The 22,646-nt window shown below is 37.0% G+C and overlaps 1 protein-coding gene across 3 annotated transcripts in view; it reads right to left on the bottom strand.

The window, feature by feature from the left end:
* Positions 1-1,792: 1,792 nt before the first annotated feature.
* The window catches only part of TBC1D23 (TBC1 domain family member 23), a 30,749-nt gene continuing 9,895 nt past the window's right edge, over positions 1,793-22,646 (bottom strand). Inside the window, exons 5-20 of one of the 3 annotated variants that reach the window (XR_011698332.1) lie at positions 21,955-22,078; positions 19,751-19,875; positions 19,602-19,645; positions 18,605-18,708; positions 16,783-16,905; positions 15,692-15,784; positions 14,392-14,562; positions 14,152-14,194; positions 13,376-13,482; positions 12,567-12,709; positions 11,471-11,515; positions 8,375-8,463; positions 5,721-5,856; positions 4,605-4,799; positions 3,267-3,498; positions 1,793-2,050 (exon numbers count right to left, since the gene is read on the bottom strand). Coding sequence is in view for 2 of the 3 variants with exons in the window: in XM_071561251.1 (XP_071417352.1) it covers positions 3,417-3,498; positions 4,605-4,799; positions 5,721-5,856; positions 8,375-8,463; positions 11,471-11,515; positions 12,567-12,709; positions 13,376-13,482; positions 14,152-14,194; positions 14,392-14,562; positions 15,692-15,784; positions 16,783-16,905; positions 18,605-18,708; positions 19,602-19,645; positions 19,751-19,875; positions 21,955-22,078 (1,624 nt within the window). In the remaining variant the exon portion in view is untranslated. Of the gene's footprint in view, positions 3,499-4,604; positions 4,800-5,720; positions 5,857-8,374; positions 8,464-11,470; positions 11,516-12,566; positions 12,710-13,375; positions 13,483-14,151; positions 14,195-14,391; positions 14,563-15,691; positions 15,785-16,782; positions 16,906-18,604; positions 18,709-19,601; positions 19,646-19,750; positions 19,876-21,954; positions 22,079-22,646 lie in introns of all 3 variants that reach the window. The other 2 variants (XM_071561251.1, XM_071561246.1) reach the window with 2 other exon arrangements.

The raw sequence follows: 22,646 nt of genomic DNA, 5'->3' as shown, positions 1-22,646 counted from the left end.
ACATTCCAAACCCACCTGGGCATGTTCCTGTGTAACCTGCTCCAGGTGATCCTGCCTTGGCAGGTAGGTTGGACTGGATGATCTCCAGAGGTCCCTTCCAATCCTAACAATGAAAGTAACATGCTAACAATGCCAGGCTGTTCTTCCTTAGTTTTAAACACCAAGTGCTCTCCTTTACTCAACACAAAAAGCTGCAGCCTCACATATATATATTTTCGAACCTTGGGCTTTTTAAAAGTATAGTTGTAGAACTGTAGATTCATGTTGTATAGAGGCAGTATTTCTCACACAAGAGTATCTCTGTAAGCTGAAAGTACATGACAGCAGAAAGAGCAAAGATCAAATGGGTAATTCAGAGTGATCAATCTCTTACACACCTTCACTTCCAGGAAAAATGCAGAGATAAAGGATGGGAAGTGGAGAACCAAGCAGTGACAAACCTTCCTTCAACAGGAAAACTGTTCAATCTGCATGTTAGAGCAGTAAAGGGACTCATCCCAAACTGACCAAGCCAAAGGATGGCAGAAGGGACAATGCAGCAGCTCTCTGGCAGGCCTACAGTAGTAGAAAGAGCATATTCAGGGTTTTTTCCCCCCAAACAGCGCACCTTTTGCTGTGCTTCAGGTGCAAAGAACAGCTGTCTCCTGACTTAATACAAAGTCAGAAAGATGATAAAAAACAAAGCAGTATCAACCCTTGTGAAAAACACAGGCTAAAAATCCAGTTTCCCATGGATCAGAGAGATAAAATGTCTGTTTCAAAACAAAACAAAAAAGAAAGCACTAATTATACCAAAAGAACAAGTTGCACACTATCACCCCCTCTCCTTCCCGACATTCAGTAGACTATAATGAAAGAGGCTATTTGACAGTATCAGAAGTTTTGAAACTATAGCTGGAATGCACTTGGAAGGAAAAGCTACAAACGCTGCTGAGACCCAGGTGTAAGGGCTAACAGGAACTGAACTGAAAGAACAGCAAGCAATCTTTACTTATATCTGGAGAAGGCAATGTAAATAAAATTGCAACTCTGCAGTGGGTAATGTAGGTAAAGTTCTGTACAAACTCTTGAACAAATCAGAATCTAAAAGAATTTGTGAGACAACTGAAGAGCCATCAGTGAGGACAGAAGCACTGCCCCTGGCTGGGAAACGCAAAGGTAAGATCTTTTCATTTGGCAGGAAAGTTGACTCTGTAAAGAGTAGTCTGTTGATAACTTGTAGATAGCCTTTAAAATTACAAAAAAAAAACCTTTTGATGGCTTTGATTATACATTTCTACACAGAAGAGATTTAAGAACTGACTTACTGTTCATTTACTTACTGTAGATATAGAAGGTCTGTATTTGTTATGCTCACAGGGAAGGAATACACATTAGCTACTTCCCATATTTAATACTCAAATACACTTGTTTAACAACTGAGTGTAATTTTCACTTTTTCCTTTCCTGACTAGGAGAAATATGTTGTATCATTCTGTCAACATTTTTATAATAAAAATAAGATGCTGAGAAGTCTGGAATTTATGCAGAGACCCTTTGTATAATATGACCACTTGTGAAATCATTTTGACCTTTCTATGAAAGCTTACTGTGGCTCCCTCAGAAGTACTTACTGAAATTAGTCTAAATGCTGAAATACTTACATTAAGAAATCACTGGCAGTAGCTTCCTGTGATTCATAGTCAGCTTCTTCACTCCAAAGACCAAATTCACTTTGATTTAAAAAATACCTTTAGGAACCACTTTTAGTTGATTCACACAGTATGCAACTAAATACCTTCTGACAGAACAAGTTATGTTCAAATTGTACTAGTTTATTTACAACTGTAGTTTATAAACAGTAGCACAAACATCTTTACATGAAAAAAATCTCATTGCTGAAGTAGGCACAGAGTCGGAGACTCTTGAGGATATTTTCAGAGGGGATTAGGAAGAGGAAAATGTAATACAACAGCTGCTGGGCGAAACTATAAATACAGAGCATTGGCCCAGGTGCAATTTCATGCAAATATCTTCAACAGTTCAAGTTCTATTGGTGTTTACTCAGATACTAAGAAGGAAAAAAAAAGAGGAATTAGTTCCAGAATTAAGGTGCCCTAGCTTGATTCCTAGTAAAATAATTTAGAATAAGTGTTTTTTATAAAGGTCAGTTTAACTTATTTTATCTTCTGATGAAGTACCAAACCACAGGTTTTGAAAGCCATACTCAGAAGACTTCATGCAGCAAAGCTAAACCCCACTATCGTTATTGCACAGTTTCTGATGGTCTCCCATCAGTCCACAAAGATGCCATGCCTTGTCAATAAGAACATTCCTGTACTGAGCTTTCTACAAAGAGAACCGCTGAAGAAGTGGAAAGCTGATTATAAACAATCATACAATTGCCATCTTCCAAACACTAACTAATTTAGAAGTTGTTTCTTAATATAAACAAATGTTTGAATCAAGAATACATTTATCACAAGGACAGCACTTGAATCTCTTCACCTTATTTGTGTGCATTTCTTTTCTTGCTGAACACACTTTTGGTCAGCATGTACTCACTTTTGTGCTGAACTAAAGGATTTTAAACATCAAAATGTCTTAGACATTTTGTTTCTGAGGAGCAAGGTAACTTGTTTTCAACTGTTGTATTCTGTCATGAAACTTTAATTTCAATGCACATACTCATCTTTGCAAGAGAAACAGCCTCAATCTATGAAATGGAAAATTTTGCATACTTAAAAAACCATTCACAACCCTGCAGCAAAAACTACAGTTCATTTTGGTATTTAAAAATAACCCTCACCACCAATTACACTTATTTAACAAAGTAGTTGATGAGAATTTTAAAAAGGTTAACTTTACAAATTGCTTGTCTTTTTCACATTTATTTGCAGCCCAAGCTGGACTTCACCAGTTTTAATGAGGAAACAGTATCTTTAAGGTTTGTATCTGCTCTGCTCATAAACCTAAGTTTTTAATTATCTTTGATAATACCCAAAATCAGATTTATAGACTGTAGAAAACTGAGACATTTGCTTTCAAGGGACAGTAATTAAAAAAACATTTGGCTTTCAACTCCTTCCCTGTATCTCACAGTGGTTTATTCCTTTAACACACTTGACATGAACCCAGCTGCATCTGCTTCTGCAAAAATGCAGATCACTCCCATTAAGGCTGCATTAAAATGAAACAAACTGACCTTTACAAAAAGCATTTCTTCAAAACCAAAAAGTTATATTAAAAAAATGAAAAAACTGTTTCATAAATCAGTAATAATTTACCCTATCTTAAGCCTGCTACTCAGGCACTCCCACCAGCAAACAGAAAAATTCTCAAGTTAGTATTCAGCTGGGAAACAGTCAGCTCGTGTCCACATACAGTATCGTGGTTGCTTCTTCTTTATAAACTGGTCTCCACACAGTCTTTAGTTACTAACTCTCCAAGGCATCCAATACTTTCATGATCTGTTGCTTTATGGCTTTGGTAGCATCACCTGCATTTGGAATCAAATACCTTAAAAAAATTAGAAAAAGCAATTATTAATTCACTATAAAATTTTTAAGTATGAATTCCATAATTCTTTTGATCCTTCCTCAGGTTAGGAGTAAGAGAAGAGGGGAATATATTAAAATGAGGAAATACCGAGAAAATAAGATTTAACTCCTGATTATGCTATGAAACACTTTCTGTTTATGAACTTAAAACTGTTGAGAAGTACTTCACAGGCCGCCTTGGAAAGCAGAAGTTCTCCATTAACTGACAGTGCTGCAGGGCAGGCAGTTCCAGATTACTACAGACAGCACTGTCTGACTGAAGCACAGCAGTCCTTGCTTGGCTTTGGTTTTGCTTTAACTTCCTATCGGTAGTTCTAGGGTCAATCTGCACCAGTCAACAAGGTGGTGACAAAGTAACTGAACAAGCAGCAAAGTTTTCTGCAACATTTTAATTTATGTTTGTCTGGCCTACTACCAAACTAAGCAGCCAATTGGCATAGAACAACTTCCCCAGTTAGGCAGCAAACTCATCTCCCACCTCTTGTGAGAACAAAGCACCAACTGCACACAGTTCTCTCCAAGAAAGAGGTTGAGAAAATGTCCAACTGGTGTCGGCAACCTTGTTAAAACAGTGCCAAGAAACAACAGGCTCCACCAGTGGAAAAAAGCCTGATACAACTAACTTTCAGGAATCCGGCTTCAGGGATCCAGAGTTTTGAGGTTAGGCTTCTAGACTCCTTGTACAATGTACAGGAATAATCAGATGTCCAAAAAAAACCCCAAAATGATACCACAGAGGAATGACCACTGTCTTAAATCCCACTTTTCACAAATCCTATTTTAGCTGCAGGGAGCTGTCTGCTTTGTTTTCATTTAAGACATATTACAAAAACAAAACACTTGCACACATCCCATTCCCAACAACTGTCGTTGTAGTTCCTGTCTTCTGGGTCTTGTAAACTCTTCTTGTTCTTTTGGCAGACCTTTTTTCCTAGTTCACACCTGAATTATCTATTCCTAAATAAAAACCTCTTACTTTTGAACTCAATTCTGGGAATTGCAGCATGCCCAATTTCCATTCCAGATATCGTTACTACTTACATCCCTGCTACTGAGATGGCTTACCTTTCAACGGCCAAAACTTCTATGCCTGAAGTATTGCTATTTCCATATTTAAAGGTGATCAGTTCTGGGTGTTTCTTCTTGGATGTGATTTTGACTACAGAGTTCAGTGCCTGTCGAGACTGTATGTAAGCCAGTCCCTTTCGTGAGGGAATCTCTCTCAAACAGTACATATGAGTTGCTGTTACTAGGAGATGACTTGACGGAAAAGAAAAACACAAATTAAATTTGCTAATGACCTAAATAAAATATATTTAGAAAATTACATTCTACAGAGAGAGCGAGATAAAACAGTTCCCAAATCTAAAAGGAAGTTTTAGTACTTTTATAATATGTAGTTCAGAAAGGTATAAAAAATACTTCAGATTTTTCTTGGGTACTGTATCACAGCCATTTTTGAAAACAAGCATGGCATCCTCACAGCATATAGAACTAGACTGAGCAGTTCACTTGGTCACCTTAACACAACAGCCATGAGTTCTGTCCACAAAGATCACAACCACCAGTAACATGTCAGGCCACGCACAGAGCACGGAAAGTGCCTCCAGCCTGTCTTTCATCCTTTGTGAATCATTAGATTAATAATCATACACCACATAAAATAAATCTAAAGGGAAAATACTAATAAAAGACAAGAAGAGACCATGATGCAAGAGAAATCCTGTAGTACTCTGTTATGCAGACTCAACAGTACGTGTATGGTCTGGGGAAGTCAAAATACTGTGAGCAGCATGATCGGCTCCTGCAGGATTAGCAAAGCCACTGAATCTTAGGGGCAAGATGAGTGCCAAGTACAAGGCACAGAGACGAGTAGAAAGAAAAATGGAGCCACAGGTACTTGGGTATACCTGGCATTGAAAATGAGCCTATGCATATTGAAAATATTTTTCTTACTATTTTGTTCCGCAGAACAAAACTTCCTACTAGGTTTTATACATAATTACCACTCTATAACACTGCAAGTATAAGAATGCAGATACAGTGGTAACATCTTGTTCTAGGTTGTTTTGAACTTTCATTTCGCAGTTTAATACAAAGAACAACTTAATTGACCAACACTTTCTTTAAAATGTGTATCAAGACAGACGTTTTCATTTAACTTAGGACTGATTTCAGTACCTGGGAAACATATGTCCATTTTCTTTTACTTCATTACATGGAAAGTTATACTTCACATCAGGTTTATTTATCCATGTTTGGATGTTGACAACCTCTTTTCGATCATCATCTGACATTGAGGAGCTATCAATTTCATCTGTTTTGAAGAGAGGGGGTAAAAACATAATTAAAAAAAAGAAAAACAATTGTCACAGACCATCAGACAACTTTTCAATTCACTTAAAGCCATAGTAGCTACGCTGGTTCAAACCAAGGTCCACAGCCATAAACAATTATTCAGAGGGAGGAAAAAAAAAGGCAGGCATATCTGACATTTCTCTTCCAGTTTTCTCCCAGCAAACAATTAGTTTTAGCTCATGGGATATTTTAGGCTGATCCGATTTGTCCACTCAGTAAAGTTTTATGGATTTGTTTTAAAGGAATTTGTCCACCAATTCATTAAAGCCATGTAAACCTTTTACATCAACAACACCAATATCTTTTGGCAAGGAGGACCAAAACCAAACCAACTACAGTCCAGGAAAGTCTCTTGTGGCTTCCAGTTTTTTGTACAAGACGACATAAATACGTATTGAACCCTTTCAAGGAAAGGCATTATTTTTGCAGACCACTTTTCCCTCAAGTACCTATTTCACATAACAAAACCTCTAATATTCAGTTATGCCTCTTGTGAAAGTCCCTGCTCAAGAAAAGCCACGTAGACCAGGCTGCAATTGTAGCTGATGGCAATTATTTACTACAAAACCCCCCAAACCACTAAAACTTCACAATTATACAGATTTTTTTTGCATTCTACTGTACTAAAATAATATATATTTCACTTCTTAATTTATTAAAATAATTGTAGTGATTCTGCTTATTTACTAAGTCTAACGGTGTCTTTAAAAACAAATATAAATAGAACTTAACAGACAACCACTACTGAGAAAACATTCTAGACAATCTGTCTTTGAGGAGCTGGTTTTCTGAAAGCACGCAGAGTTTCCCAGACACTATTTTGGATGCTCAAAGAACTGTGAAAACTCAATTACATGGCATTTGGCAAAGTGTCCTGTCAGTGTTAAAGCTCCTGCCTGATAATTTCATTCTGCTTCTTCACAATTTTTACAGCAGATGATGATCATGTTTCTCATTAATCTTATTTAAAATATTTCAGATCCTATGATCTTCTTTCAATAATCTTCTGAAATTATTTTGCATGTCAAAGATTCTTAGAGTAGTTATTTGTTTCTCCCATAGAAGCTGAGTATGTCTTTTGGTCACAGAGTGGTTACTTAGGAGATAATGATGATTGGGAGGGGCTAAAACCACAAGAACGAAACTAGGACAACAACAGGTCTGCACCACTCCATCGTCATCACTGGTCTCAAAAAAACCCCAAACAAACCTTTGTGAAATATGTGGTGTTCCAGTTTTGTCTGTAGTTTTTCAACTGCATAAGAAAATTAAATAAAAATGGCATTTTTTCTACAGCATTCTGCATGCATATCAAGAGATGAATCAAATATTAATAGTTTCAATGCTTAAGTCCAAAACACTGGAGAGGAGTGTAGACGTGAGTAATTTTAAGTCTAGATCTAAATATATTTCAGAAATTCAGATCAATCTGCCAATACCAGAGAATCAAGTGGAGTTACATGAGCCAAACTAGGTCCTTTACATTTTGCTTACTGTTGTGAGTGATAGAGGTACAATTGCTGGTTTACCTGTATAAGATCAGTGTAGAAAAACAATCTTTACTACAGAAAAAACATGTAAAGACAAAAATATCCACTAAAGTCATCTATTTCCATTTCCTCCTGTTGGCTGTTTGGTGCCTGCCATGAGTTAATTTTATATAATCTGCCACTATATATTTGAAGAAGGTTAGTCCCAGGCACCACCACAACAAACATGATCAATGTTGATAGTTAGAAAACTGTCACATTGCAAGACAATAATGTAAAATACTATGATTTAGTCCAACTTAATAATAATTTTGTCTAAATCATAGAATCATAGAATTGATTGGGTTGGAAAAGACCTCTGAGATCATCAAGTCCAACCCTTGGTCCAACTCCAGTCCATTTACCAGATCATGGCACTCAGTGCCATGTCCAATCTCAGTTTAAAAACCTCCAGAGATGGGGAATCCACCACCTCTCTGGGCAGCCCATTCCAATGCCTGATTACTCTCTCTGGAAAAAATTTTTTTCTGATATCCAATTTAAATTTCCCCTGTCAAAGCTTGAGCCTGTGCCCCCTTGTCCTATTGCTGAGTGCCTGGGAGAAGAGACCAAGCCCCACCTGGCTAGAACTTCCCTTCAGGTAGTTCTAGACAGTGATGAGGTCACCTCTGAGCCTCCTCTTCTCCAGGCTAAACAACCCCAGCTCCCTCAGCCTCTCCCCATAGGACTTGTGCTCCAGTCCCTTCACCAGCCTTGTTGCTCTTCTCTGGACCCACTCCAGCATCTCAATATCTTTCCTGAACTGAGGGGTCCAGAACTGAACACAACACTCAAGGTGTGGCCTCACCAACACAGAGTACAGGGGAAGGATCACTGCCCTGGTCCTGCTGGCCACACTATTTTTGATACAGGACAGGATCCCATTGGCCTTCTTGGCCACCTGGGCCAAGGTAATAATCAAGGTAAAAGGAAGATCTTCTACTGTACCAGTATCGTATTCCTCTTCATCCCCAATGCTGAACACTGGTTTCACACCACGGTAGGGTTTTCCCACTCTGTCACTGCTGCTGACATGTCTGTTGGCAACAAAAAGGGCAGGAGAGGGCATGGGATGGGAGAAGAAAAGTAACTTTCAAACTGATGGTATGACTTTTACAATAGCGTATTAACAAAACATAAACACAACTGTGCAACAGAGGAGGACGAGAGAATTTCATGAAGCTGCCTGCAAGGAAGATGTGAGTGACCCATCAGACAGTTTGGTTAGTGCAAGCACATATTGCAGTGACTTCATAAGGCTGACTGACGTAACAAAGACAGTGAAAAGAAATACTGTTTTGTTTAAAGAAATCCAAACTTGCAGTCACCTTCTCAAATGAAAACACTCATTACAGACCTGAAAACTGACAACATGCTAAGTTTAGAGCATGAAACTGGAATATATCTGGGCAGTCAGGGTATCTTCACAAGGATGCCAAATTTGGATGAAGGGAAAAATAAAACACCATTAACTAACCGGTCATGGAGTTAATTTTTCTGGTCAATTCCTCTAAATATAACAAGGTACCTTAGGAATTTCAAAGTGGGTTTATTATAAACCATCCACTGTAGTGTACACTCTGACTTCCCATCCATTACTTTGCCCAGCATGAGTCAAATCCTGAAATATTTGGTCAAGCAATTCCTACTGCTACAATCCCAGCAGCACCGTGATACTGACCTCAAAAATGACACCTCAATTGTTTCTAGAGATCATATTAAATGACACAAACACACACAACTGAGGCTTAACATCTGCCAGTAACAGTTGCAAATTCTGGGATGCTTCCAGCTCAGAATGATCACATGGTCACAGCTGAAATGTTAGAAGTTCTTGCCCTAAACTTCTGATAATATCTGAAAATATGAGAAAATCCTAAAGGTGTGGAAAGCCACAAAATAGGCAATTGCTGAAAAAAATAAACAGTTCATGATTTTAGTATTTAGAATTTATTAACTGTTTAAAAAACCCCAAATCCAAAACCAAAACATGACTGTCCCTTTCCCTCATTTAATAATCTTCTTCCCTATAATGTGCATTTGTGTTTCCCATCAACTATAAGCCTTGGTTCCCGTTTTAAGTATATTCACAAACTCCAGTTTAGATGCTACTATAGAACCAAGCTAGTCAGGGTACCTCTTTAGCAATAGACAAAGGAATGCTAGTACTTAGGCATACCTGAAAGTAGAATTGAAAGCCAGAAAATGAAATTTTCTATGGGTTATATTTACTAATACAGACAAAATAAGGAAAAGTTGAAGAGAAAAAAACAACCAGAAATGCAATCTACAATGGAGCAAAACCAGACATACAAAAACATGCTCATTAGTGTTGAAGACAATAAGCATCAATGACACTGACAATTCAAGGGGGCAGTGCTTCTGTTGGTAGGGGTTTGTAAATATGCTTTAGGAATACATAACCAATTGAGTAAGAAGCAGCACATCTAAAAATGCCAAATTGAATTACACAGAATAGATCTAACAGAAGATCTCACTGGTGTTTATAAATTGAAGATAGTGAAGACAAGAGATGGTAAAAAGCTACTTTATAAAAACCTGGGAACATCTTAGAGAAATGGATTTCCTTTAGCCTGTTCACATGGCAGGCAATTGTTACATTGTTACAAATTGAACTCAATGTCCTTTAGTGGCACACCTGCCAAAGCAAACACTAGTGATAAACACAAAGGGGATCTCACTGAATGGATGGGGGAAATGCCATTCTAGGTTTTTAAGAACTGCAATTTTAAGAAAATACTCTGGTGACATACAGTGTGAGCTAATTTATCATTGCACCTGCCCATGGAAAGAAGATAAGCAAATAGAAGTGAAAGGAGTAAGCAAAATAACTGAAGTAAAATCTCAATATATCAAAACACCTTGGTTACAAATATGGATTTGTGTGTCTTTTGAATTATCGAAGTCTCTGAAGTTGGAATTTTAACAGTTTCTTACCATATTCTAGAAACTGATCAAATAAATGTGTGGTAAAATCCCAATGAACTTTAGGATTTCTAAATCAACATAACACACTATGTGCTATTAGGCTAATCTCTCCTTTTTTGCCTTGTTTTAATAGAATACTGGTTGACATTACCATTGGTTTTGCTCACACACCACCATTCTGTAATGATTATGGGGGAGTCCCACATCAAATTATGTGCAAACTACTTTTGGTCCAAAATCCTTGAAAACCCGAACAGCATTTTAAATCCTCAATAATTCATCCAGCACAAACCTTCATGCATTTCAATGTTTGAGGGTCAAATGTTACAGAGTTCCTAAAGTATAATCAAAATTCCAAAGTGATTATGCACGAGTTGCTCTTCATTTATCATATGTAATTTTTCATAATATCAATTCACAGCTTTTATTTCTGAAATAATTATAAGGCATTATATCAGAGGCAAATGTGAAGGGCCTCCATGTTTACATGAAATGCAGTAATTACATGAACAAGATGAGGGAGAGTTGCAAAGCATATTTACTTAATAATTCAGCATTTTTCTTTTCCCAGTAATGAGTATGTCTGTTTCTATCAGCAGGTTCTATCACCAAGTGATAAGAAGCACAAAAATTTGAGATTTCCAGACAGAATTTCCATATGGGTTCCCTGCCATATCTAAGCTCTGATGTTGTCTTATAAACAGTTTATGTTTCATACTTGCAGTCTGTCTTCTTAAAACCTTAAGCCATAATTTGTTCAGTAATTGCTTCTGTGGTCTTCTACTAGTATAAGTAACTAATAAAATGTATATAGGAATGACAAATAGAAAAAAATTCCATACAAAGCAATAGTAAAGAAGAGAACAGAACTAACAAAGCAGAAACTAAGAGAAGAAAGCACTGCAAATACACTCTTTTTTCTTCCTTTAGTCTCTTGACCAGTACTTGTAAAAACAATAGCTTTAATATATTAAAAAAATAATATAAAAAAATGCAAGCAATCTTGTCAGTGTAACCAATGCTTACAAATATTGTGATGCCATGCTAAATACAAGAAACGTGGTTTTAGTCAGACTGCTTAATTATCCAGCTTACCGCTCCAGGCTTGCTCTTTCTGGCCAGGAAAGATTGAAAGGTATTCTACAGTACATTGGGGCAGAGGACAGAACAAAAGAATTAAAAAAAAATGCAAAGGAAAAATCTAGATAAATAGGTGAAATTCTTTATATTGGTAAAGTATCTTCATCAAGGACGATGTTTGTAAACAAAAGCAATGCTTCATGACAGGTAGCCACAAGGTAGGGCAATATTTGTAAAAAAATCTACTAAAGGATGGGTTTTCCATGCTATGTATGACTGGCTTACATACTTGATTCCACAGAATGACTTGGGTTGGAAGGAACCCTACAGACCATCTTGTTCCAACACCTGTGCCATTTTAAATCCTGCTGTCAAACCCGAAGTCTCTGAGATTGTTGAACAACAATGTCTTGGCAGCATACGGCTTCAGATATTGGACTTTAAAGAACTACAACAGGCTATTCATTTAAGGCTTTCACAGATTAAAGGTGTTATTCTTTTATCTAGTTATGTATTTGGAATGATGAAATCGAAATTTGAAAGTGTCTTTTAAGATATTTGTACATTCTTGTTCCTAGACAGATACAAAAAACAAACAAGGGTGTATTCTGGGTTTGAAAACCAGCTTTACATCAGGACTTGAATAATCAAGATCTTCTAAAAGCTTAACCTCAAATTGACAAGTGGCAGCAGGTAGGAAACCGAATCAGAAAGAAACCAACCTAAAAAGAAACCCCATCTACAGTACTGCTGTCATTAATCCACTCCATTACAGCCAAGATGGGAAGGAACTGAAATAAAAGTGAAATCATTGTTCACTTTTAGACTGAATACAAAACTGATATACTGAAAGAAGTCAAACCCACAATGCAGTACAAATTCTAGGTAAGAGAAAAGGCTGCTCACACTGGCCTTGCAATACTGAGGCAGCACAGTAGGGTTACTGGGTCATGATAAAATTGTGAGGAGGGTAGGCGTAGAAAAATCTAAAAACTGAAATTGGAGGACAACTTTTTTTCCTAATTAGCCCCGTTTTCACACTTACAAAATAGCATGTGAAACAGGAACTTGTTCCTCCTGGCTAATTCACAGTGAGACACAAATGACGCACCTGTCCACTGGTGTAGATGTATTTTCAATAAAACTAATAACTTTTTCTTTCACGTTCACAGATTTTGTCTTCAAAGCAACCGTCATTTTATTCACAAGGGACTTCACTCCTTTTCCATCACCTGAACCATTAGGAGAATCACCCTGTAAAAGTAACTACTCTCAGGATTAATCATATAAAAATCATGATATTTCATCTCTTAGTTTATTAAGAAACATAACAGACTACAAAACAGTAATCTACTTTTTGCTACTCAGTAGAACTTTAATTACAGAATTAAGTATTTCTTTAGTGTTCTCTCAAAATAACAGCAATGATATGTGTCTAAGGTAAAGATGATCCAATAAAGCAAGCTTGACAAACCATGTTACTGAGCGCTCTGCTGTGTAAATCTGGAGGAAAGAATCCTATTAATTATATATTGCATCCAAATTAAACCCCAAATTTATGCATAACATGTAAGCTGTAGAAAAGATACAATTTTGAGCTTTGCCAAGAAATTGTATGCCACTTGATAGTAATTTATTCCCAGAGGGAATAACAGCCAGGAAAAGAGCTTTCTATTATATGTATTCTGCTGAAAATGACTACAGGAACTTCTTTACAAACTCTTCCCCTCAAGAGGATAAAAACGTTTAGGTCACCTCTGACTGGACAGCAAAGATAGTTTGAAATTAAACACACAACTGAATACAGTCATGACTTGCACTAATGCATTTTACAGAATAGAATGAGGAATAAGAAGAAAAAATTCAGTACACCTGGGGTTCCCATCCCACTAATACAACTTGTGCTTAAAATTCACTTACATCAACAGAGTTTATGCTATTTCTTGAGCCTGAGGTACTGGCAATCCAGTGGCCATATCCACTTTCTGGTCCTTCCACATTGATATCTGCTAAGTGCTGCTGGAGGGCTGTTAAAAAGCCATTAAAAACATTTGGAATTACACTGGACTTGGTCTGTTGATGAAAATGTTGTATATACTCGAGACTAACTGGTAACAGTTTTTTCTGCACATTCAGATACCTCTGTAATAATCCCTGACTTTTCTTTAAGCAGTATAAAGGCATAGGGATAATCTTTATTTTAGTAAAGTAAACAGCAGCAACTAAAAATAAATCACTGCTTTAATCTCAAAGGCAGCTCTTATGACACTGATCAGTAATGCCTCTATACTCATATTGTAGCACAGATCTCTCCACTGTTGTGGAGCCTGATTATTTCCAGGAACATTAACTGCAGAATTATGAACTGCTGATTTAAGAAAACATAACAGCAATTAATAGTAATTATGAAGTCACATTTTCACACAAATCTGCCATCTACAGGGGCTAAAACATCAAGAATGGTAAGTTAGAAGAAAGAGGGAATTTCCTCATCTCCTGCGTTAATTTTTCTCCATTCAGAAATTGTGTAACCACAAATGTGCAGGTGCACACTGTTCACTTACACTAAACAAAAACCAGACAAATGAGTCCTATTTCTTATTAATTTATGATTTTTAGCAAAAGCCTCACAAAAATATCAACAGTGTTAAGATACCAAGCTTTTTCAAGCTGAAGTTCATTATTAATAACCTTACCCATAAATCCTCCTTTGGCAATGCTCACATACTCCTTATTTTTCTGCAAAAGAAAAGGGAATTTTGGTTAAAATAAAAACCTGTGAAATAAATTTACAAGTATGGTAATGAAATATGGGTTAGCTTCTTTAATAAAAACTGTAAACTCGAGTAATGTAAAAACCCAGTTCAGATTTCAAGGGGAAAATGTTGTGCCACACTTTATTTCAGCTATTAAAATCAGCAGCAATTTCATTGTACCTGTAAGAAGTGTGCTAACACCATGTTCATATACATATCCTCCTCTTCCCTGCCGCTTCCCATGAAGCACAGATGTTCCCCACCAGCTATGGAGCCAGACTCAATGGATTGTTTTTGTGCTTCTAACAGGGATTTCACAGACTGTGCAAATTCTGATGGGTTTTGAAGCATCTGTGGAGCGAACAAACAAAAAGCACTGTTTGACACCAACATACTGCAACATGAGTTGTGAAACGAGACAAACTTTGAGAATGGTTAGAATTTGTTGAGCACAAAAAAGGCAACATAAGGACTGCATAAATCACACACATGAGACCACCCGACTGGCACTGAGAATGGCCCTTTTCTTCCTCACTCCACCTTGTTCTCCCCAGGAAAGAAGCGCAACTAAGATGTGTTAAGTTTATTTTTGCAGGCATCAAATAAGAGAGGAACAAGTCTTTGCAACTTCCATGTTGCATTAATTTGGCAATACAGCCGTGGGACTGGTTTCCATATTTAGACACGCATGAGCACAACAAGTTCAAATCTTACAGATTTGAAACCCTTTGAAATGGCTAGATTAGAAATGCCTAAATTTTCTAGGTGCCAGAAAGGTCCTTCTCTTGTTGTCTCCCCACTAAACGTTTTCACATTTATTTATCAAGATTTGGGAAAAAAATTATCATTGAGAGTATAAGGAGATACCTGTGATTATTTGTACTCTCAAAAACTTAAGGCTGTGATCTCCTGAAGGCTTACTATGATGCAAAAACATGAGCTGCTACATGAAGGAAATGGAGAAACAAAGACTTTCTTAACATAGCTAAAATTTTTAATCTGCATTTGTTGGGAATGTACTTAAATTCATAAGCAAATTTTGACCTCTAACTGGATGAGGGTTGGGGGGAGGAGGGATTCTCAGACTGTGGTAAGACTAATTGAGGCAAAAAAAAGACAAACAATGCTCCTTGTTAAAATTAATGACACCTTTCATTGAAAATTATGATGCTAAAAAGACATTGCTCCTTCAAGCAATGCCTAGTCTTTAGTCTGTGTAGGTTTCCAGACCTAACCAAAGAACAGGAAATCTGGAATCCCAAATTCTAACATCATTAAGCACTAAACTTCTCAGTAAAATGATGGTTCTACCATCTCCTTTAGAGAAGCCAACTTTTGAAACCTCATCATGTAGCTAGACACTGCAGAGCACAGACTAAAGCCTACACTAAGGATACTTTATTTTCAAGGCAGACATTCCTCCCTCCTTCTATCTCACTTAGAATTCAAGTATCAGTAAAGAAACAAAAAGCATACGAACCAAATCCGAGTCTAAATGAAATGCTGTTGATAAATGCCCAGCATTGTATTGCTCTGCAGGACGACAATCCACTACAAAGAACCTGACTCCTTCCTGAAAGAGAAGGATTTGGCCTGTTACAAAATTTTAAAACTGCGCAATTATTGACATAATTCAATTACATTTTAATACTAGTTCAAATACTACAGGAACTGCTTGAAGGGGCTAACAGCTATTACAATTTCTTACTTAATTTATTAATCTGAACTTCTGCAGTTACCAGACCACGAATACCATAGTATCCCAGTAGGGGCTCCCCTTTAATACATCATGGAAAAGGGTCACCCAAGTGCAACACACACAGTGTAATTATTACACCTCTACTGACAAGAAACATAATGGGGATGAAGACACATCAACAAGACAATCCAACAGTCCACTACTAATCAGAACAGCACGTTAGGACAGCTTTACATCCTACTGACTTAAACAGGATATAAACAGATGCTTAACTACATTTGGACTAGGATAAAATCCAACAAGTTACGCATGACAAAACTGGGCCTTGAAAACTGCCACAAAAAGTCAGTAGTCAATAAGAAACACTATAATCTAACTATATTATGACCCATATATAGGTCTTAAATACTCAAAGTAAAGTCTCGACATCTAACTATGTCTGCAATTAACTACTACCAAAATAGCTTTAATCAATTTTATTTGTTCATTTAAACTTTTCATTGACAAAAGACAGATATTTAATAATGGCATTCTTCTCAAATGTACTGACAAGTGGGTTTTAAATTTTCCTCTCCTATAGGCTACATTTGGAAAGGAATTCAAATTAGTGAGATAATACTATAAGCATGCACTCCTCAGATTCAAATCAGGTCTATTAAGCTCCCCTATGCTGTAGCTCTAGTTGCTACAGCACAAATGCACTGAAGTTAGAAGATCATTTACAAGGGAGACAACTTCAAGATGAAAACATTTTTTTCTGAAATAGTAAATACACATCTGTGCTGTTAGCATTTAAAAATGTTTGTCCGCAGTAAGTGATTCTTTTCCTTTACTATAAAGCTGGGGAGTGAAGGTTAATTTTGTATACTGACTCCTTGTTGCTGATTTGCTTGAAGAATCTCAGACACAGAAACTGCCAAACAGAGAGCCTGGCTCAGGTCTGTGTCATCATCTTTCAGGCCCAGCAAGCTGCTGCCAAAAAGGCTGTGGTTGTCCTGATAAGGCAAAAAAAAAAAGTTAACTGAAGCCATTGTCTTTAGAAGTTAAAGTTTAAGATAAAATATATCCCCTAAGTCACAAATATTAAGCTTCACACATGCTTATCCTATCCACACAGTAATCACAATTTTGGTCAACTGAAACTCTTTCTGAAAACCATGTCAAGGTCTGAATTTTCATTAAAAACATACTTGTTCACCACTTTGACCATGCCAACATGATGCAGTATGCTTCCAGTATTTGTCTTTTGGTTGGTTGTTTTTTCCCCCAAAAAATCTTACATACCTGTCTACACAGATCAGGGATAGAATCATAGAATTGACTGGGTTGGAAAAGACCTCCGAGATCATCAAGTCCAAACCTTGGTCCAACTCCAGTCCATTTACCAGATCATGACACTCAGTGCCACATCCAGTCTCAGTTTAAAAACCTCCAGGGATGGGGAATCCACCACCTCTCTGGGCAGCCCATTCCAATGCCTGATTACTCTCTCTGAAAAGAATTTTTTTCTGATATCCAATTTAAATTTCCCCTGGCAGAGCTTGAGCCTGTGCCCCCTTGTCCTATTGCTGAGTGCCTGGGAGAAGAGACCAAACTCCACCTGGCTAGAACTTCCCTTCAGGATAGTATATACAAGCCAAAGACAATGGCTATATGTCCCAGTTCAGCAGGAGGGACCAGCTAACCCTGTGTGGGGGTGATCAAAACCTGTGTATTCCACCCCCTCTATTCATTCCCCAAGGTCAATGGGCCATTAGCAGCAGCTGCCCAGGGAGCCATTATCACCTTCACACCCAGCCTGAGGGGGGCGGAGCTACTAATGGGCCATCAACAGCTCAACACCTCCTGGCTCCCAGAGTTAATCACCCATTGTGTGAGTCCCCGCCCAGGGGGAGGGACTGAGTGCTCCCTGAGGGTACATAAGTGGTGGGTAAGAAGACCTCGGGAACCTCTCGTCGGATCCAGAGCAGCAGCAGGACCTTGACAGCAGGAGATCCCCACTCTCGCCCAGACCACAGCCCTCGCCTGCACCAACAGGTTTTTCTTTTCCTTTTGCTCTGGACTTGGGGGAACCACAGGGGTCTCAGCACAAGGGCAAACAAACCCCCCTTGGGTTTGTGCCCCAGGACACTGGGTTATACTGCTGGGGTTTTGTGAGTTGAAAGCAATTTCCCTTGTGTGTCAGTGTTATTGTAATATTATTATTAAATTTTAGGTCTGACTTATAATCTCTCTCGTGGTGAGTTCATTTCCCCTGCTGGTTCACCTTTAAACCAGCACACTATAAAATACTTTTATTTCATTCATTCACTGAAATCAGGTATCTTGAGTAAGAAGGAGCTGCAAAAACAGTGGAGGCAATACCAGCTTTATCTCTAGTAAGCAACTTTTTCCTCTGTTGCAAGTACAGGTAGGGCTGCTTCACACCTACTGCAATGCAATTGTGTCAACATGGCAGTTTGGCTTCATCAGCTCTTACAAGAAACCACTTTGCAAAACAAGGTCATCAGTCATGAAGTAAGAATATTGCAGAGAAGCTTTTCTCTAAGATATTTCACTTAACCTTCTTATCTTTCAAAGATCCTAAATACCACCAGAGTAACATTAAAAATTGTTACAAAAAATAAATGTCAATGTTAGCAGGCACTTAAACAGTCACCAAAAAGAAGAGAATTTCAAAATTACTGTTATTACCTTCCTGAAAGAAGCTGGAGTTTTGCTACAGTAATATTGTGCCAAAGAGAAGAGATCTTCTATATCCTCTAAATCAAGATTGGCTGGTGAAGTTTCTAAGAATTCTGAGACAAACAACGTAAGTGCAAGAATATTTCAGACACAGAAATGAAGCAGCATATCTATCTTCAGACCATACCCCCCTTATTTTTAATAAGGCATTACATAATCTAGTGTATTGATTAAACATTAATACTGATCCACTCCAAATGGAAAGAGAAGATACTAGAAATACTCCTTATCCATAGGAAACTTTTGCTTTTTGCTAGAAGTTCAAACCTCCTATGCAAACTATTTTTACCACACTCACACTTCTGTATAGTTTTAGTTTTCAGTTGTAATTCTAAGTCAGCTACTTTTTCCAAAGAGTTCTGACCAAGAGTATTCTAAAATGAGTACTTATTCAGTAGCACTGTTGTATGTCCAGGAGGTACAAGGATATAGTTCTGCAGTACGTGGTAAAGACACAAAAGTCCACACTCTCATTTTAACAACTAGGGGATTAATTATGTTGTATTATGAATGTGAAAAAAATACAGAGGTAGGTGAAATATGCTCACAAGAAATTCAGTGTATTTTCTATAAAAACAGAAGAGGGCAGGACAAGAACAATGAATTTGGCTCAAATCAAGTGTATATGAACGTAATAAACCAGAAAATACAAGTGCAGTATATTTAAAGAAGGATTTGAAAACTGCTGCTTTGGACTTAGAAAAATGGTGATTGTTTCAGGTACTTCAAACTGAAGTGTGGGAGTACTAAAAGGAAACACAGGGAAAGAATGTTAAGGATAGGACAAATGTGATGCAGCAAGGAATAGTAAGAAAGGAATTAACAGATAAGGGGATTCATTAATGAAAAAACTTAATTCAGTTATTTAGCAATTAAAATAATAATAAATGGGGGCAACAGTATATGGTAAATATTTCTCTAGCAGTTATGTAAGAGCAGTACTTACTTATCATTTCTTCTTTATCTGATTCTTGTGCTAAGATAACGTCTCTGAAAGTCACAGGTATAGATTAAGTCAGTAAAACCAAAATGAAACAAACCTGGATTAAAACAGTTTCAGCAAAGAATGTTCCAAAGAATTAACTATACACTTACTTTGCATTGACAAGGATGATCAGCATTAAGAAATAAATAAAGAATGGATCTGCTTGTTGTAGATATCCATCCCATATTGCCTGAGTGACTTCAGCTGAACAGTAATATGAGAAGAGGCTTCCAAGCTAAAAATTTGGAAAATAATGTGAGAAAAAGCAATAAACAGGAACAGTATTAACAGGATTAAATTTTTAACAGAGATACAAGATACCTAAAGAAAATAAACTCAACAAAACTATGGCAAAACCTACATCTCCACTATGCATTGAAGGATGGTTCTACCCTCAAAACCAGTTTTTATGGAAACAGTGGATAACACTGCAGATTATCTGTGAGCAAACACACCTTGTGTGAAGGTGAATGAGGCTGTACACTGTCAGGAATTGCAAATTCAATCACAGACAACACAATCAAGCTGGAATATTGTTTAGTTCACAGACACTGCTAAATACTCATTATATCAACAAGAAATTCATAGGGGAATATATTTACTCAAATAGCATAGCAATTAGGCCTTTGAAAGGATCCTGCAAACATAATTATTTTATTTTTCACAGTAGAATTGAGCTAATTGAACATGGCTGCACATTAGTTTAACATCACTTAGTTAATTTCACGTTATGATGCTTTATGACTCAGTAATTAAACATTTGCAAGCAATAGAAAATTTTCATTACCATTTAAGAAAACACTTTGCCTGTTCCCATGTTCCCACTTCAAAATATATCCTCTCTGATATGCAAAGTTCAAAGAGGATGAAAGGTAGGAAGTTTTTCATACGTGCCAGATAATATTTACAACAACACCTGACTCAAATGCACACCAGATGACTTCACTGGGGTCTTACTGAACTTGCTGATGCATCACAATTCTGTATCAACAGAGCTACAGCTTTAAAAGCTCAGTATCTGTTTTTAAACACTATCGTGGGGTATTTAAACACTTCCTAGTACAGTTTTTTAGCCAAAGATAAGATGATCTACTCAATTCCTACTCAACTGCAACCAAAGACAAAACGTCTGCAAACAAGATAATGACATGTGTCTGTATGTTGTTCTTATAGTCTACATATTAGTAATACCTTTACATAGAGAAAGATTTTTCACAGATGAAACAAGGAATTTTAGCGTAATATCATAATGTAAAATGAGGCTAAAGATTTTTTCCTGAAACTGTGCACTAGAAAGCATGGCATTAAGGACTGGCAGCTACACTAGCTCACTTCCCTATCACCTTTCACAGGGAAGATTTTTTTTTCCTAATTAAGCACTAAAATTTTAATAAACAATTTCAAAGAACTTTTTATTTATTAAGGAAAATTCTATTAAAAAAAAAAGACCTGATACCTCTTTTGAAGGCTCATGACTAGCAAAAGGCAGATTTTGAGAATATGAAAATTCTTCCTGGACACAGTTTTATACTAAAATTGGAAGCAGCCTTAAAATACCCCCAACAAATACAGACTTCACAGTTTAATAATACATTTTAGTCTTCTTTAACAGAAGATTCACAAAGCCAATGGGCATGAAAACACAGCCTAGAAAGTTAATGTGTCAAAGTCGTCGTAATTAAATTACGGACTTTGCATGTGAAAGCAGAGCATCACAATTTTGTAGCAGCATTGAAACATGAAAATTCTGCTGCTTTATATTGCAGTTCTACTACATAAACTTTATAGAAAAATGAGATAAGCATCTTTAAAACTACTCCCAACTTAAGGCAGTTTTAAAGGAGAAATGACTCATGCTTCAAGAGTTGTAAAATATGTGCCCAAAATCTAACAGACATAAATATACCTATTAGCATGGAAGTTTTTAAAACAATTCATATTTTGACTTTAAAAGGCATATTAGACTGATGTTTATCCATATCTGCAAGCACACAGCTGCCCACTATCAAAACTAATGTCAGGGTATTTTTCTTTTTGAGTATGTCAGCTGCTCTCATTCTGACTTATTCCAAGAAGTTCCCAACATCAGTGGCTCAATTAACATCCAGTACAATAAAAATGTGATGATAACAAGCCTTCATACCTTATGTTAAACAACTGAAGACAAAAAGCCCATATTATATTAAAACATGCAACTTATTTCAGTATATGCAGTTCTAATTGCTTGTAGTACTCTTGCATAAACTGGCAACATGTACTCAAATTTTAACAGAAATTTATTTGTCATTATGTTTCCCTACTTTCACTTTATTACCCAGTTGAGTGCATATGAGTCTGGAGTCATCTTCTTGGTATCAAGAAAGGAGCAGAGTTCAGGCTCGTGGTACTGAAGTAGCAGTCGAAATAGATGAAATGGTCTTCCCTTCATGAAACAATCCCTAGAAGGTACCAATGAAAATAGTCACAAACTCCTCTGCAACACCACAGTTTTCAGACTTAAAGTAGCCATTCTTTATTATCTCTGATTATGTAATTTCCTGTTCATTGTTTTAATTCACAGGGACTGATCATGAAGTCAATTTGCCTCAAGAGTTAAAACAAACAAAACCAAATTAATAAAACCCACACAAACACTGAAAGCCCCACGATATTAACAAGGCAGCAGAAAGAATGAAATAGTGTCAGCACTCAACAGATTATATGATATAGAAGTATTTAAATCCTGAGTTCAGAAGTATTTATCCCCTGAGATTAGCTCAGTTGGCTAAAGCTTGGTTGTAATAATGCCAAGGTCATGGGTTCAATCCCCTGTACGGGCCACTGACTTAAGAGTTGGACTCGATGATCCTTGTGGGTCCCTTCCAACTCAGAATATTCTGTGATTCTGTGACATGGTAAAACCAGATCTAAACAGCAAAACAAGGCAAGCATGGTACCAATGTTGCTAACGGAAAAACAGAATTTTAGAATAATTCTAATGAATGAATTAAAAAATATAAGTAACTC

Source organism: Pithys albifrons, chromosome 1 (assembly GCF_047495875.1).
Source record: "Pithys albifrons albifrons isolate INPA30051 chromosome 1, PitAlb_v1, whole genome shotgun sequence".
Taxonomy (NCBI): Eukaryota; Metazoa; Chordata; class Aves; order Passeriformes; family Thamnophilidae; genus Pithys; species Pithys albifrons.
This window is presented reverse-complemented; position numbering and strand designations above follow the sequence as displayed.